The sequence below is a fragment of the Lissotriton helveticus genome, chromosome 8 (genome assembly GCF_964261635.1).
Source record: "Lissotriton helveticus chromosome 8, aLisHel1.1, whole genome shotgun sequence".
Taxonomy (NCBI): domain Eukaryota; kingdom Metazoa; phylum Chordata; class Amphibia; order Caudata; family Salamandridae; genus Lissotriton; species Lissotriton helveticus.
Window position 1 is genome coordinate 1,262,962,407 of NC_136069.1, and position 14,431 is coordinate 1,262,976,837.

Consider the following 14,431-nt stretch of genomic DNA (forward strand, 5'->3'; position numbering starts at 1 on the left):
GAATACATCAGGAATCTGTCCAGCACATCTTAGCGGAGTTTACAACAGTGTTCGAAGGGATTGGAAAATTCAAGGGCAAACAAATCCACCTCCACATAGACCCTACGGTACGACCAGTAGCCCTGCGCCATCGGAGAGTGGCCTTCCATCTGTGCCCACTGGTAGAAAAAGAGCTGACCAAACTGGAGGAAGATGGCATAATTGAGAAGGTGACCGGACCCACTCCGTGGGTATCTCCAATTGTCGTCACCCGGAAGCCTAAACAACCTGGCGCCGTAAGAATATGTGTGGACATGAGGCTACCAAATGCAGCCATTACACGGGAATGACACATCACACACACAATTGATGACTTGATCAGAGAAATGGCCGGAGTGTGTTGGTTTTCGAAGCTTGACCTCCGGTCGGGGTACCATCAGCTAGTGCTGGACCAAGCATCTCGATATATAACAACATTCTCCACTCATGTGGGCCTCCGAAGGTACACCAGGTTGAGTTTTGGAATATCCAGCGTGGCAGAGGTTTTTCAAAATGTCATTCAGGAACTAATAATGGACATCCCAGGAGTAATAAATGTCAGCGATGACATCATGATCCATGCTAAGACCATTGCTGAGCACAACACACGGTTGACCCAAGTACTACAACGGATCAGAGAAGCGGGACTCACGCTACACAGGGAGAAATACTGGTTTCTCAAGATGCAGCTCCAGTTCTTCGGCTGCATTTTTTCTGCAGCAGGGGTGAATCCGGACAATGTCAGAGACATCAAGAATGCACCACCTTCCACTAATGTAACGGAAGTCCGAAGCTTTCACGGCATGGTAAATTATTGTGGTTGGTTCATGCAGGACCTCATGACCCTTACTCAACCACTCAGGAAACTTACGAAAGACTCCAACCCGTGGACCTGGAATGAGGAACATGTCAAGGCATTCCAAGGCACCAAAGCGGCCTTATCAGCTACCACAACGTTAGCCTTCTTCGATTCTCGGAAATTGACTATGGTTGCTGTGGACGCTGGCCCACAGGGCTTAGGGGCTGTGTTGATGCAACGGAATCACGCTGAGGAGGACAGTGCTCCGGTGGCCTTCGCCATCCGCTCTCTGACTGATATGGAGCAGTTGTTCTCTCAGATAGAAAAGGAGACTATCATGATCCATGGGGGGTACCACCACTTCCATCTCTATGTGTATGGCAACCCTTTCGTTGTAACGACCGATCACAAGCCTCTTCTGGCCCTATTCTCAGGAACGTCATCCAAACCGCCCCCCAGAATAGAAAAATGGATGTTGCAACTGCAATATTACAATTGTCGGGAGGAATACCAACCCGGATCTCGGAACCCGGCGGACTATACGTCTCGCCATCCACGGGCTGCAACAGCCCAGGAGGGAGAAGACGCGGCAGACACCGAAGAATACGTCCACTGCATCAGAGCGAGATTGTGTCCCTTTCCGCTCTCAATGGAAATTCTGAGGGAGGAAATAAACAAGAATGAATGCCTGCAGAGAGTCAAGCGAGCCCTTGATCAAGGAAACTGGCATCGGGCATGAGAGGAGTGGAAGATACTGACCCCTGAGACCCGACTTATCATGGAAAGCCTATATCATGTCCGGGAGGAACCGACTGAAGACCCTACAGTGTGTCGCATACGAGGCCATTGTCTGGTCATCCCGTCATCTTTGACAGCACGTGTGGTCCAACTCGCCCACATTGGCCACTAAGGATTGGTGAAAACTTAAATCAAGGTTGCGGACCAAGGTGTGGTTTCCCTTAATAGACGAACAGGTGGAAGCTGTGGTCCGATCATGCCAGTGGTGTCAAGCGACAGGGAAAGCTCCTCACCCCGCTCCGATAATAACTGAGCCCAGGCCCCGGTGGCCCTGGATGTGTGTAAGTCTCGATTTTGGGAGTCTCCCAGACGGGAGACACATGTTTGTGGCCATTGATGACTATTCAAAATATCCAGGGGTGGGGATAATCACGTCACTGAGTGCAACTGATGTCATACCAAAGATAGAAAAGGTGGCGACGACTAATGGCATCTTTCAAGAATTGATAACAGACGACGGACCCCCGGTCCAGGGTCAGGAAATGGCCACCTATCTGACAGCCCTAGGTATCAAGTACCGGAGACTCACCCCTCGTTGGCCGCAAGCCAACGGGGAAGTGGAAAGATTTATGCGGACTCTGAACAAGGTGATACGAATAGATCATGAATGCCACCAGCCAGTGGAGCTTGCCATTTTGACGTTTCTAAGAAGCAACAGACAAATAGTTCACTCCACCAGGGGGTTGTCCCAGGGCATCTGTCTATGGGCTGGGTAGTCACTGATTCAATACCACACCACCCCAGGTGGCGTCTGCAAGGTCCGAATGATGAGTAGGTTGATGCTCACCGGCAGCGTGCCAATGCCCAAGTCAGCAGACATCGGAGAGCTCAGCCGGCCGACTGAAAGTAGGTGACACAGTTCTGCTAAGGAACCGTCTGACAAGCAACATGTTTCATCTACCATATGAGAAGAATCCCTGGGTGATTGTCCACTTGAAGGGCACTCGAGTCACGGCCAGGAGGGGTGGTGAGACAGTGACCCAGAACATTTCCCATGTCAAGACCTTTAACCCATTGCTGGAAACTACGAGGGATCTGGGCCCGACGCGGGCTGGAGCTGGAGGAAGGCTGGAGTCTGAAAATGAAGAGGAACCTGGGCCCAGCAGCATCCAAAGTCCTGCCCCTGGTGATGGACTTGTACTGGATGGAGATTCTATTGAGGATCGAGGCCCTGATCCATCAAGGAGCACTCCGGAGCTGATGGGAACTTCTCGGGTCAACGCCACTGGAGGAGAACTGAGTGGGCGCGGCAGCTCCCAGTATCGCCTCCGACAGAATCCGGAGCTGACTCGATAGCTGAAGGACTACCTCACGTAAGACTGTTCCGATTTATATCATGTGTTTATTCTGAGGAATGGTAGTGCAGTGAAGAGTGCATGTTTGTTTATTTTTGGGATAGAATGTAATACCGCAGCCTTGACGGAATGGATGCGACCAGCAGAGTTATTAAGAGGGGCGTGTGAGCAGTGCTCCCTACTCCTCACATGCCAGATGGTACGCTCCCAGGTCAGGTGACCCTTGGTTAATAAAGAGGCTTCCGCGGACGTGACGTCAGTTGGCATGTGAACCCAGGAGTAGTTAGAACTACACATCGGCTCTGCGTCCTCATTTGATTAATGAGCCTTGCCTCCCCAGCCACAAGTGTAAGGCTGTGTTCCCGGCCTCAGCGACACAACAGTGCTGGCTCTAAATTTAGCTGCCTAGTGCCAACTCAGGCACCCTTTTACCATAGTGCAAGGGTGTCTGCATTGCGGGGAATGATTGTTGATGTGTAGGAAGGTATCCCTTCCTGCACATAAACTATCAGTAATAGTGATCTGTAACTTCTATGTGTGCTGCACTCATCATTTTTTAATGATTGTTTATGTGCAGAAAAGGACATCTTCCTGCATATGAACAACCACTAGTGGCAATGTGCTGTTTCTATGTGTGCTGCAGAATGTAGCACACATAGAAACAGCAAAAACAAGGAGAAATTAATAATTTCTCCTTGTTTTGTCAGGTTAAGGTTGCTTTTGGCGCCGCCTCCTATTTACCCCACCCTTATAAATAGGGGGTAGCGTAAAAAAGCAACGCCCACCTGAACACCCATTGCCTGCCCCTTACACGCTAACTGATGCGCGAAAGGGGGCCTTATTCACAAGGTGTCGTTAAGCCACGTTAAGTGGCTTATCTCTGCCTATTAAATAGGGCGAGGGTTATTGCCACCAGAACTTCACAAAAAGTGATGTTCTGGTGGCAATAAGCTCTTGTAAATATGCCCCTTGGTGTTGGTCAAACTTACAGCATGCAGTTGTTCCATTTAGTTTGAGTGAAAAACTTTAGTCTTAGTAGTGTAATTTTTGATTTACCTCTTGGAAGTTGAAACGATGCTGGCTGTTGCTCTTACGGAATACTCAACATTTTTGCAAATTGCAGTCAGTTAATATTTTTTTGAACACCATGTAGTTGCACAGTGTGTGTAGTAAAGCTTGCCATTCAATGTGTTTAAGAACTTAGTCCATCTGGTGGACACTTGTATTTGCTATTTGTGCAGTATCAAACTTCAGATCCTTGTACACTGGTCTTCAGGGAGCTGTTTTCTGAACTGCTCTGTACAGCGACCCAGCACTTACAATTGTCATAGAATTCCGGTTCTGTATGCAATCTACTTATGAGGTCAATGTCATTCCTAACATCTTCAAAATATGTGATGGAGCAAGGTTTCACATATCCCGAAACTTGCTTGCACTCAGCCCTCTCTAAATAACCTGTAATATATTAACCAACATGTTTTGTTTACTAATATTCACACAAACACGACATTTCTAGTATTTAGGGGAAGCTTACCTATGTGCTTTTACTAACCGTAACCCGAGTGTCTTAATATGGCCTCCTGGAACGTGGGAAACCTTCTGCACATGCATCAGTCACATCTACGTGACATGACGTACCTCTGCTTTGGTGGGAAATCTTTGCTTCTGCGCATTAGTGCCAAAATGGCTGCTTTCAAATTTCACATGCTAAAGCTATGTAGCTGCTTGTACTAAAACGTGTTCGTTCTGCCTAACCATTAATGCACAAGTTATAATAATGTAATGGGGTTAGAATAGAGATAGGGGGTATACAGTGCCATCATTTATTTTTGTATTCTAATGTGTCTTTCTTTGATTTTGCTGCTAGCTCATACTTGACCCTGAAAGTTCTGAGAGTCCCCATCTTTGAAAGTTCCGCGCAAGCGCACTATGTCTCCGAAATTGCTGAACCACTGGCATTGAATAAGCGCCAAGACTCTTCTTACCCACGATGTTCCTGGGAACCTGCTCTATTGACCTCTAAAGAGGAAGCAAGAAGACTCAAATAAATACAATGTATATAATTTGTATGACAATATTGTTGTGCGGAATAAAGTCATGGGAAGGTAAATTGTGGGAGGGGATTCAATCACTATGAATCACATTGAAATGATCTCATCTTAGTATGGTGTGATGACCTCTCCTCTTCTTTCCAACCAATCATCGAAGGGGAACACATAGATTTGCAACATTTAGGGGTGGTACATTGCCCTCGAAATGGTATAAGTAAGGTAGGCTTAGATAGAGAAATTGTCCGACTTGTCCGAATAGCTGACCTGTCACTGACCCAACGACTGCTATAGGAGATCGAGAACAGTGGTGCTGGCGGAGCACTCTGTCAGAAAATTCGAAGTTATCGATTACCCAATCGGGGTACTAAATTGACTTATCCAGAGAGAGAGGGGTGTGACGCTGGCGTTGCACTTTAGTGGAGGTCACCTGTCCTGAACTGCACCTGTCCTGTCCCGTGGGCGCCTGATTTTTTCGGGTGCCTGGTCCTGATATTGCCCCAGCCCGTGACCAGGATTGGTCATTGCATCATTCTAGGTAAATATAATCTGTGTGGGATGTCTTTGTGCTATGTCCCTTTCTCACCCTTTCCAGGTACCAATGTCTAAAGGTGTTACTGTGATTTCTTGCAAACTTTACCTTTTATTAATTATATTCTTGCTCATGAAATTCATCATTTCTGTAATTTGGTTGAAGACTCACTTAAACCTTGCATAGATAAACCTTTAGAACTTTCTCCCGAGTCTGTGGTTATTCCAGGATAGGATAAATGTTATAAGTAAATGCCTCTTTTATGCTAACTCCCTTTACGATCCACAGGACTTATAGCCAAAGTGACAAGGATTGGTAAGTCATGGTTTACAGGTATAGATTCTGAAAAGACCTCAATTTACTGATAGGCGAATAAAAGAAATTTAGTCTTAAGCAGGATTACTAGTTCAAAGGTGTGAATGTGTTATAGGCCCAGGTAAGTATGGTAAACTTGAGCTAGTGATCCCGCGTGTACTATCATATGTGTGCTCTGATTCCGACCTTTGTTTTTCTGCCCTACTGCTGTAATGATGCATAACTCTTCAGAAATTCACTTTTGTTTTTGCCTTTCAAGCCAGCCTTTCCACCTGCTTTGCATATAAACTCTACCTAGAGTAGAGGGAACCTACCAACCTCTCTCAAGACAGGGTTGGCCTCTCCTACTCATCTGTCCAGTCTACAGAAGGAAGGGGAGTTCCATCACCGAAACATGCTTTTATAATGGAATTTATGTAAAGTCCACCCATTCCATTACATTGGCATACCCCGTAGTCGTTTATTTATCCAAATCTGCACCTAGAGGAATGACACCTCACATAGGTACCATTTTACAACTTTCTGGTATTTACAAAGGGTTTTCAGGTTTTATGCCTAGAAACCAATGCCAGTCACAATATTCCAGTCAAAATGCTGGTAACATTTAGTGGGTTCATTTTCTTCTCTTTGGCGAGATGCTGGCACCTTTGTGCGGTGCTTTATTTGTAAAAGAATAAATGCAGGGGTCCAAAGTTTTGGCAGAGAAGACCATGGTCAACACTACTGAATGTCAGCGTGTCAACTACCAAAGCTGCATAGTCACGATTCCGCTTTATGCCCCTTTAATCCACCACTAGACATTCCCTGCTCCTTTATTTCACTCTTACTGGTTCATGTTTCTGCCTCTGTCCTAGCTTGTCGATTTTTTGCCTTCTCTTTTTTTACCCAATGTGGAGTTTTCCCTCTCTTGCTCAGGGTCAAAGTCTAGTGAGGAAAAAAAAGTTCCAGTCTTCAAAAATGAGTGCTAGTGGGGACTACCTGCAACCTCCAGCTCAAATTAAGCACTTCCTGTGCAATGTTACAGACATTTTATTTTATTTTTTTGCTATGGCGAAATGTTTTCTACATGAACACTAAGGTGTTAATGCAGTAGATATTTAATCAATTTGAGACCTAGAATGGGCTGGAGAGAAATCTAACAGTTAGTGGGTGTTCCTAAACTTTCCAGGAAAATCCTACTCTGGAACACCCTCATTACCCTAGTTGAGTGGAATTAACTCATGGCCAATATTACATGTCATGAGGTAAGACTGCACATTAACGTATTACTGGAAGGTCACCTTCTGGGAATAACTCCAGTCATCAATTGGGACTTTCAGGAATACATGTTAGACGTAGAGGTAAATGGCTTTTCCAGTAGAACGTCTTGCTTCTAAATGCTGATGTAATGCACGCCTTTAAGTTATGCATCATGTAGTGCTCAAGACCAATTGCATTTTAAATAGCTGTCTTTTAAGCAGTCAGACTTATTCTAAGCACAAAGACATTATTATTAAATCCTTGCTGTATTAGTAGAAGAGATTTTTCAATATTTGTATTGTCAGCATTGAGAAAAAACGTTTCTGCTCTTTTTCTTCAAAAGTAAATACGATGGAAGAAAAATGAAAATGGAACAAGGGGAAGATAATCAAGGCAAAGAAAAAAAGTGTTTAACCAGATATAGACAAATTCAAGTTGAGCCTCCAGGAGGTATTGCTTCCGCTCAGTTCACAATGCACATGTGTATTTAAGAGAAAACAAATCAACTGTGGTTTTTAGATCTGCAGTTAAAACAGGGTAACCTCATACATGCTTTCTTTCCAATGTATTGCTTTTGTTTATTTGCTACCATATTCCGCCAAGCTTACTTTATGACATCACAGCTGTCTACTGGCCCTATGTCATGAGGGTGCATTTCAGCCACTCCTGGATCTGCAGGTGCCACAAAGTTGCAATGCCATATACTTAGAATGTTGCGTTATTGGTATGGGATTATACGTTTCAGCATGGTTATTTGTATGTGGAGTGAGGTCATTTCACAAGTAAGTAGCATGTATTGGGCAAAATACTACATCATCAAAACAAACTATATATATGCCTGTTAGTACTGAAGAAACTATTCTGACATTTATAATGAATCAAATAAATATTGTTACATGGTTTGTGCAGTCATCTGAGGTAAGGAAGAACTACTAAGACAACATGCTGCGAGCAAGGGCCAGTAAGTGCAGTAGGCTTACCGAATCAGGTTAAAACGGGAAATGCGGGACACTTGCTCCCTTAGAATGAGGCACAGTGCATCACGGCACATATCAAATTGCCTTTTAGACAAGCTTCCAAAATCAACGACAATGGTGATGGAGTGCTCCTGGATCACGCCGAAGAGCTGGCGGCTCCCACTTGTAAGCCAGTCCATTCTCTGTCGGTACAGCTCAGCCGCTTGAGTCAATGACTCTGCCTTCTGCAGCAGGGTCTCGTTTCTGGCTGTTATCTTGGAACGGTAACATAAAAGAAGAAATACAAGTTGGTGAATGCAGACATTACAGAGCGAGACTTCTGCAGAACTTTAGAGGCAATCACAAAAGCATTCAACAGTACAAACTATAATACTGATGGTATGTCAAACTAGACGTGAAGACACTAGTGACTGAAAAGATCATTTGGGGTTGAATAGTTCACCATCTATTTTACAAGTCAGGGAAGATATAGGGCCTGAGCTAGCTATTGAAGGATGGAGTAGAGTCCTTCAGGATGGCGGACGACATTACCTCCACCATCCCGACAGTACTCAATCTGCAAAATTTAGATATGACCTCTAGCCCAGTGCTCATCTCTGTACATTGAAGGGAACCACTGTCACAGTGGTTCCCTTTATGGTACAAAACATTTGGTAGATGGCCACAGATCATTCTGCCAGCCATTAACCAAACTTTTGACTTTTTTTGTTTTTTTGGAAACAAATTCCCAAAGCGGAAGTTTGTTTCTAAAAAAACTAAAAACAAATTACCCCCGCTCCCTGCGGGTTTTCTCTCAGAGCGCGGGGGTCATCATTTATTTTCTGTCCCTCTCTGCCAGGTTGTACTTGGTAGAGACGGATAGAAAAAATTACATTAGACTGTATACCATAAACACGGAAAGCAGTGTAATGCCCTTACTTTGACAGGTGACGTTTGTATAGCAAAGCGGAGTGCACATCTGACTACATGTAAAACATACATTAAGTAGCACATTTTCTAAAAAAACAACATTTCTCACAACTCCTAAAATAAAATCTCTATGAACAAATAAAACAGTACTGGAAAGGCATCAGAAGAAATATATAACCCCAATGACAAACTGATACTCCAACTATGATTCCAGAATTTATACAGCTACAAAAAAAAATACTTCATTACTCCAAGTGTACCCAAGAAATGACCTGCCCATCAAGAGCTTGGCAAGATAATTATGGAATTTCATAACACAGAAAGCACTACTTCTGAGGTCATGCACCCACAACAACTATGCAATTCTCTAGCAAAGAAATTCATCCTGAATCTAAAAGACCTGAAAAAAATATCTTGACAAAAAATCCATAGGCTACCAAATCAACTCAATGCCTTCTCTAACCCCTTCCGTGCGGGGGTAATTCCCCTGCTGTGCTGGGGTGCGGGGTGGCGGGCACAGCGCCCCGGTGCTCATGACAAGCTCAGCTCGTCATGAGGCACAGTGCTCGTGTGCTCGTGTGCTCATGACGAGCTGAGCTCGCCATGACCAGACCCGTTTCCGTGGAACGCTCAGCACAGCAGGGGAATTATACCCGCAGTCTAGACAATGCAATTAATACAGACTAAACCATTCCAACTACATATTCATCTTTACATAACCTGCAAATTTCAGCAACTCCAGAATGCATCTGTGACACAGTTCCTAAGTCTACAAATTTATACTTGGACTTCTTCAGTCTCTCAATCATTACACTGGCCACTGGTGGCTAGAGATAGTACCAATAAAGCAATGTGCGTCGCACATCAAGACATCCACAGCACTGACCCACTTTTACTATAGCATAAACTCTTTACCTTCAATCAAATTAGATGAATTCACTCTAGATTGGCCTTTGCCCTTGACCAGTCGTTTTTTTAAAAAGCTTTGCTAAAATATGGATTTCACTACCAGCCAGAAGCAGAATAATTGACAACAAATATGAATTGTGAAAACGATTAAAAGACCTGGTTCTTCCCATGCCCATAGCTTGCTATAAAACACTCCTCTCATAAAAAGAGCTAGACTATTAAGATCTTGGGTGAGGGAGGATGTAGCATTCTTGCAAAACACAATGATTTTACGGTGGGTGATGGAAAAACCTAGCAATGTTTAGTTCTCTGAGAAGCCACTGTTTAACTTTGTTAGGAAAATGGCTTTTTATAGGAATGCTTTTATTTAATAATTTATATTAAAATGGATGAATATTGTAACAATCATGGTGTGTAGCATTTGTACTTCAGGTATGAGGAGTATTGATAAGTACTTATTAAATAAGTAATATATGATCTAGGTCAGTGTTCTTAATCTGCATCCCTACAAGTGTATTAAATTACTCCATGCTTATAGACAATTAAAAATGTTGGTGAAGTACTTTGATCTTTGAGGGATTCTGTTAAATGCAGTAAAGGAAATAACTGAATTACTGTGCAGCATGCATGTTATTTTTCAAAGTGTCATTGCTATTAAATTAATTGTTCTATCATAGGTGTCTGTAACACTAACCTAGTAGTCATATGTTGCTCATCACATAACTACAGCCCTTGCTAAATGGTCCTCAGACCACAAGTTGTGAAAATTCTTTCCTAGAAATCTTCACAGACTTTCTTAGACATCCATCAATCTAAACATTCTGGACCTGAATCGGTCACCTTCAACACACAGTTTCTCATAATCTAATCATGTAGAGGTTGCAAGTCTAGCAGTTGTCTATATTCCTATTCACAACACTCACTGGGGTTGGAATAGTGTCTATAGTGACAGAAAATGAGAATTGCTCTTTTTCTTGGTGTCCCCTCACTCACCAGGGTCGCCCCACGGTGACATGCTTCATCATAGAGGCCATCCCAGTCCTCTACGGGCTGGGGCATGCTGCGACTTGCGAATTACTTAGGAGCACTAACAAAAGACTATGTGTGGTGCGAGAGTTGTGATGTGATGGAGTGGGGTGTATGTGAATGGTTAAAAGTACCTGCCTCATGAGTTTTAAATACTTTATTCTTACTCCTAGGTGGTAGAATTAAAACCGGGGTAGAGATGGTAGGATGCCTAAATGACAATGAGTTTAGGTGTACCTAACAGCTTCTGTCTGTCAACATGTTTCGTGCATCCCCCAAGCACTTCCTCAGGACTACACAGGGACCATCCCTGTGTTCGCCACTCCTAACAAAAGGCCAATAAACTAATAAATGGAAAACTATTAATAAATGCTGCAAAATAATAAGGCATGCATCCGGTACCTACGTAACCAAAATTAATCACGTAGTTCATGTGATCAGGCCTAACTGTGCCCCATGGACTCGGAGGGGTTCAGTATCCCGGCAAAATTTGCTGGTTGGATACCTCACTCAGTTTCACCTATGCTTCTCCCTCTGGTCCTATTCGGAGTATTTGTGAATAGGAATATAGACAACTGCTAGGCTCCTGGTCTCTGTCCTCAGAGATCATTTGTGATTTATTGATTTTTGGAGGGAGAGCCTTAGCTTCTTCATCCCTCTACCTCCCTTTATATTTTGTTAAAGAGGTTGCAAGTCTGTCACAACAGGTGACATAAAGAACTTCCATAGTTGGACTAACTGTGGGTTGAATATTTACCCCATACATTTCCTTGTAACTCTAGCTGTACACCATTGGTTGTGCTGTTTTCACCAGCATCAGCAACAGTGATGCAAATAAAGCTATACCTAAAGACATTCCTGCCTTCAAGACTCAAATGGAGGAGAGATCATTCATTGACACTACCTAGAAAAATCTGTGTGGGTAGTTGATGTCATGGCTGGTGAGCTTTCGCCTTCAAACTGTGAGAACATAATTCAGATTATAACTTTTCTTTTCTTATGCCTTGGGGGAATATTTTAATAATCAATTCAGTCTCCAAAGCTCATAACTACAGTTCCATTAAAACACTGAGTTGGGCAGAGGCAGGAAGGGAAAACTAACATTCTAGGAGGCAGGTATACCCTTAGTATGATGCTGGCTTTGATTATGTTGGGATGTTATAATGCAAAACTGGGGGGAAAGGCTCCGGGGCCAGACGGAGTACCTATTGACATTTTAAAACATAATATAGAGCTATGGGTCCATCACTAACGCGAGTGTTTGTGTTTCAATGTTTATTTTGTCAAATAATAAAAATTGTTACAAAGTTTCAAAGAAAATCTCACGTACTTCATTTCAATTAGTTCGTACCGAGGAAGTTGTGATATGTTATATCTTACTAAAACTATCAAATATCATTTTTTCCGAACGGCGCAATTAAAAAACAGATAAAATCAGTGAAGTACAGGTGTAGAAAATAAATCAATTCAGTCCTGTGGATTCCGCCCCCTTATATGCAGGCTTTGCCAGTCTTACAGGGGAGGGTTTAGGGTCAAAGAGGCATGTATACATTCAGATGTTTCTTTGAGATACTCGAACCAAATTTTAAATTAAGAGTTTCGAAATCATTATAAAATACAGAGGTCCGAAAGTGGCATAAATAGGCTAAATGCTAAATATACATAGGAGTTTTCATTTCAACGAGGTGAGAGTTGTACAATCCTCTATAAAGCATACGTTCTTCAGGCCTAATAATTTCAATTACAAAGGTGCATTGTGCTTTTTTTTACCTAAAAGTTCGTTGGCTTTATATGCAAATCTAGCAAACCTTGCCAATTCCATTGGAATCTCCAGATTAAAAAGCAGTTTCATGGCCTCAGTACAGGTTCGTGCCCCATGTTTTAAAAACAAGGGCTTTAATAAAGTGTGTCGTGCATGCAACAAACAAGGGCATGTGCAAACCAGATGAGCCAAGGATTCTTCATATTGGTGGCAAAGTCTGCAGGTTGTTATTACTTCCAAGGTTTTCCAGCGCCTATTAATGTCTTTGATCGGCAAGGCCATGAGTCTCACCATAAAGATTTGTTTTAAAATCGCCTTATTTAATGCCGTATTAAGGTATGGTTGTTGTAAATGGGCTTCATAGGAACTTGCAAGTATCTCAATATTGCTGCTGGAAGAGTTCAGTTCCTTCAAGTCCCCTGCCTTTGATAGTAACCTGACTTGCTTTTTCAGTATGGACTTTAGGGTGCCGGGCTGGTGAGTAAAATCCTGCAGTTTGGACATGTCAAGGTTCAGTTCATTACAGGCGGTATGCAGGCCGTCATGCCACGGGTTGATCCCTTTAATGATTTTTTTTTTTAATTGCCTTCTTTGTATGCGGGGGGGCTGCGCAGACGCCTCGATAAAACAGCACCGTTGAGGCCCAGTGCTCATAACTCTGTTTGTTCAACCCAAATTCCAGTCGCACCAAAGCGTTGCGAGCATGGGCAGGAATCTGAAAGATTTGTTTATATGCGCGACAATTAGCATGTTCCATAGTGTTTCTAACATGTGTTTATAACGCGAGTGCTAGCGGCTTGCTGTGTGAATGGTCTAATAGAATCATGGTCAGAGTCAATCATGGTACTGATTTTTAAAAAAGGAGATAGACAGAATCCGGCATGTTATCGTCCCATCTCACTGCTGGATTCTGATGGCAAAGTGGCAGGTCGCATAGTCCTTAATCGGCTCCAAACCTGGGCAGAGGACAATAATATTTTATCAGGCCTTCAATTTGGTTTTAGGGAGGGATTGGGCACAATAGAACAGGGCCTTAATTTAACCATCCTTATGGGAAAATATACGAAGGCGAGAAAGGGAAAATGATACCTGGCCTTTGTTGACCTCACATTCTATTGCATACACTACTGAAAACTATGGAGTATCTTAGTGGCAATGGGGGTGGAGGCACCTTTAATCCACTTTCTAAGAGAGCTCTATACAAACGCAAGAGCTTGGGTGCGGTATGGGCCCAATGGAGAGTGTACAGGGTTGTTCCAAGTGGAGAGGGGGGTTAGGCAGGGTTCTGTTCTGGCACCTTTCTTATTTACATTATATACCAATGGCCTGGAGCAAGCCATGATAGAAAGGTGCCGGGACCTACCTCAGCTGTCAAAACGCCCAATACCTGCCCTACTCTACACGGATGCCGCCGTAAATATGGGCCAAACACCATTGGGGCTACAACGGGCTCTCGACAGCTACAACAAGTTTATGAAAAATGTAGGTCTGAGAATGAATATTACTAAAACTTTCATAATGAGTTGTGGGATAGGTGGAAGAAAGCAGAGGAACATCTATATAGAAAGTATAAAGGTGGAAACTACTATAACATATCCCTATTTAGGAATTCTAATCAGTCACAAGGGCTCATGGCGTCAGGCTATTAAGGCCAGGAAACTTCTCTTTATGAGAACAACAACAGCCTTAGTGAATTTCTCTCAAAAGTTAGGAAAGAGACCCCCAGTGGAGCTGATCCAAACCTATCAAGCCAAATGCGTTAGCACGGCCACTTATGGGGCTGAGATATGGGCATACTGCGAAG

General features: G+C 43.3%; 1 protein-coding gene across 1 annotated transcript in view; it reads right to left on the reverse strand.

The window, feature by feature from the left end:
* VWA3B (von Willebrand factor A domain containing 3B) overlaps positions 1-14,431 on the reverse strand; it is a 1,052,517-nt gene that overhangs the window by 924,276 nt on the left and 113,810 nt on the right. Inside the window, exon 5 of the mRNA XM_078658240.1 lies at positions 8,025-8,275. Coding sequence (XP_078514366.1) covers positions 8,025-8,275 — 251 coding nt within the window. The remainder of the gene's footprint in view (positions 1-8,024; positions 8,276-14,431) is intronic.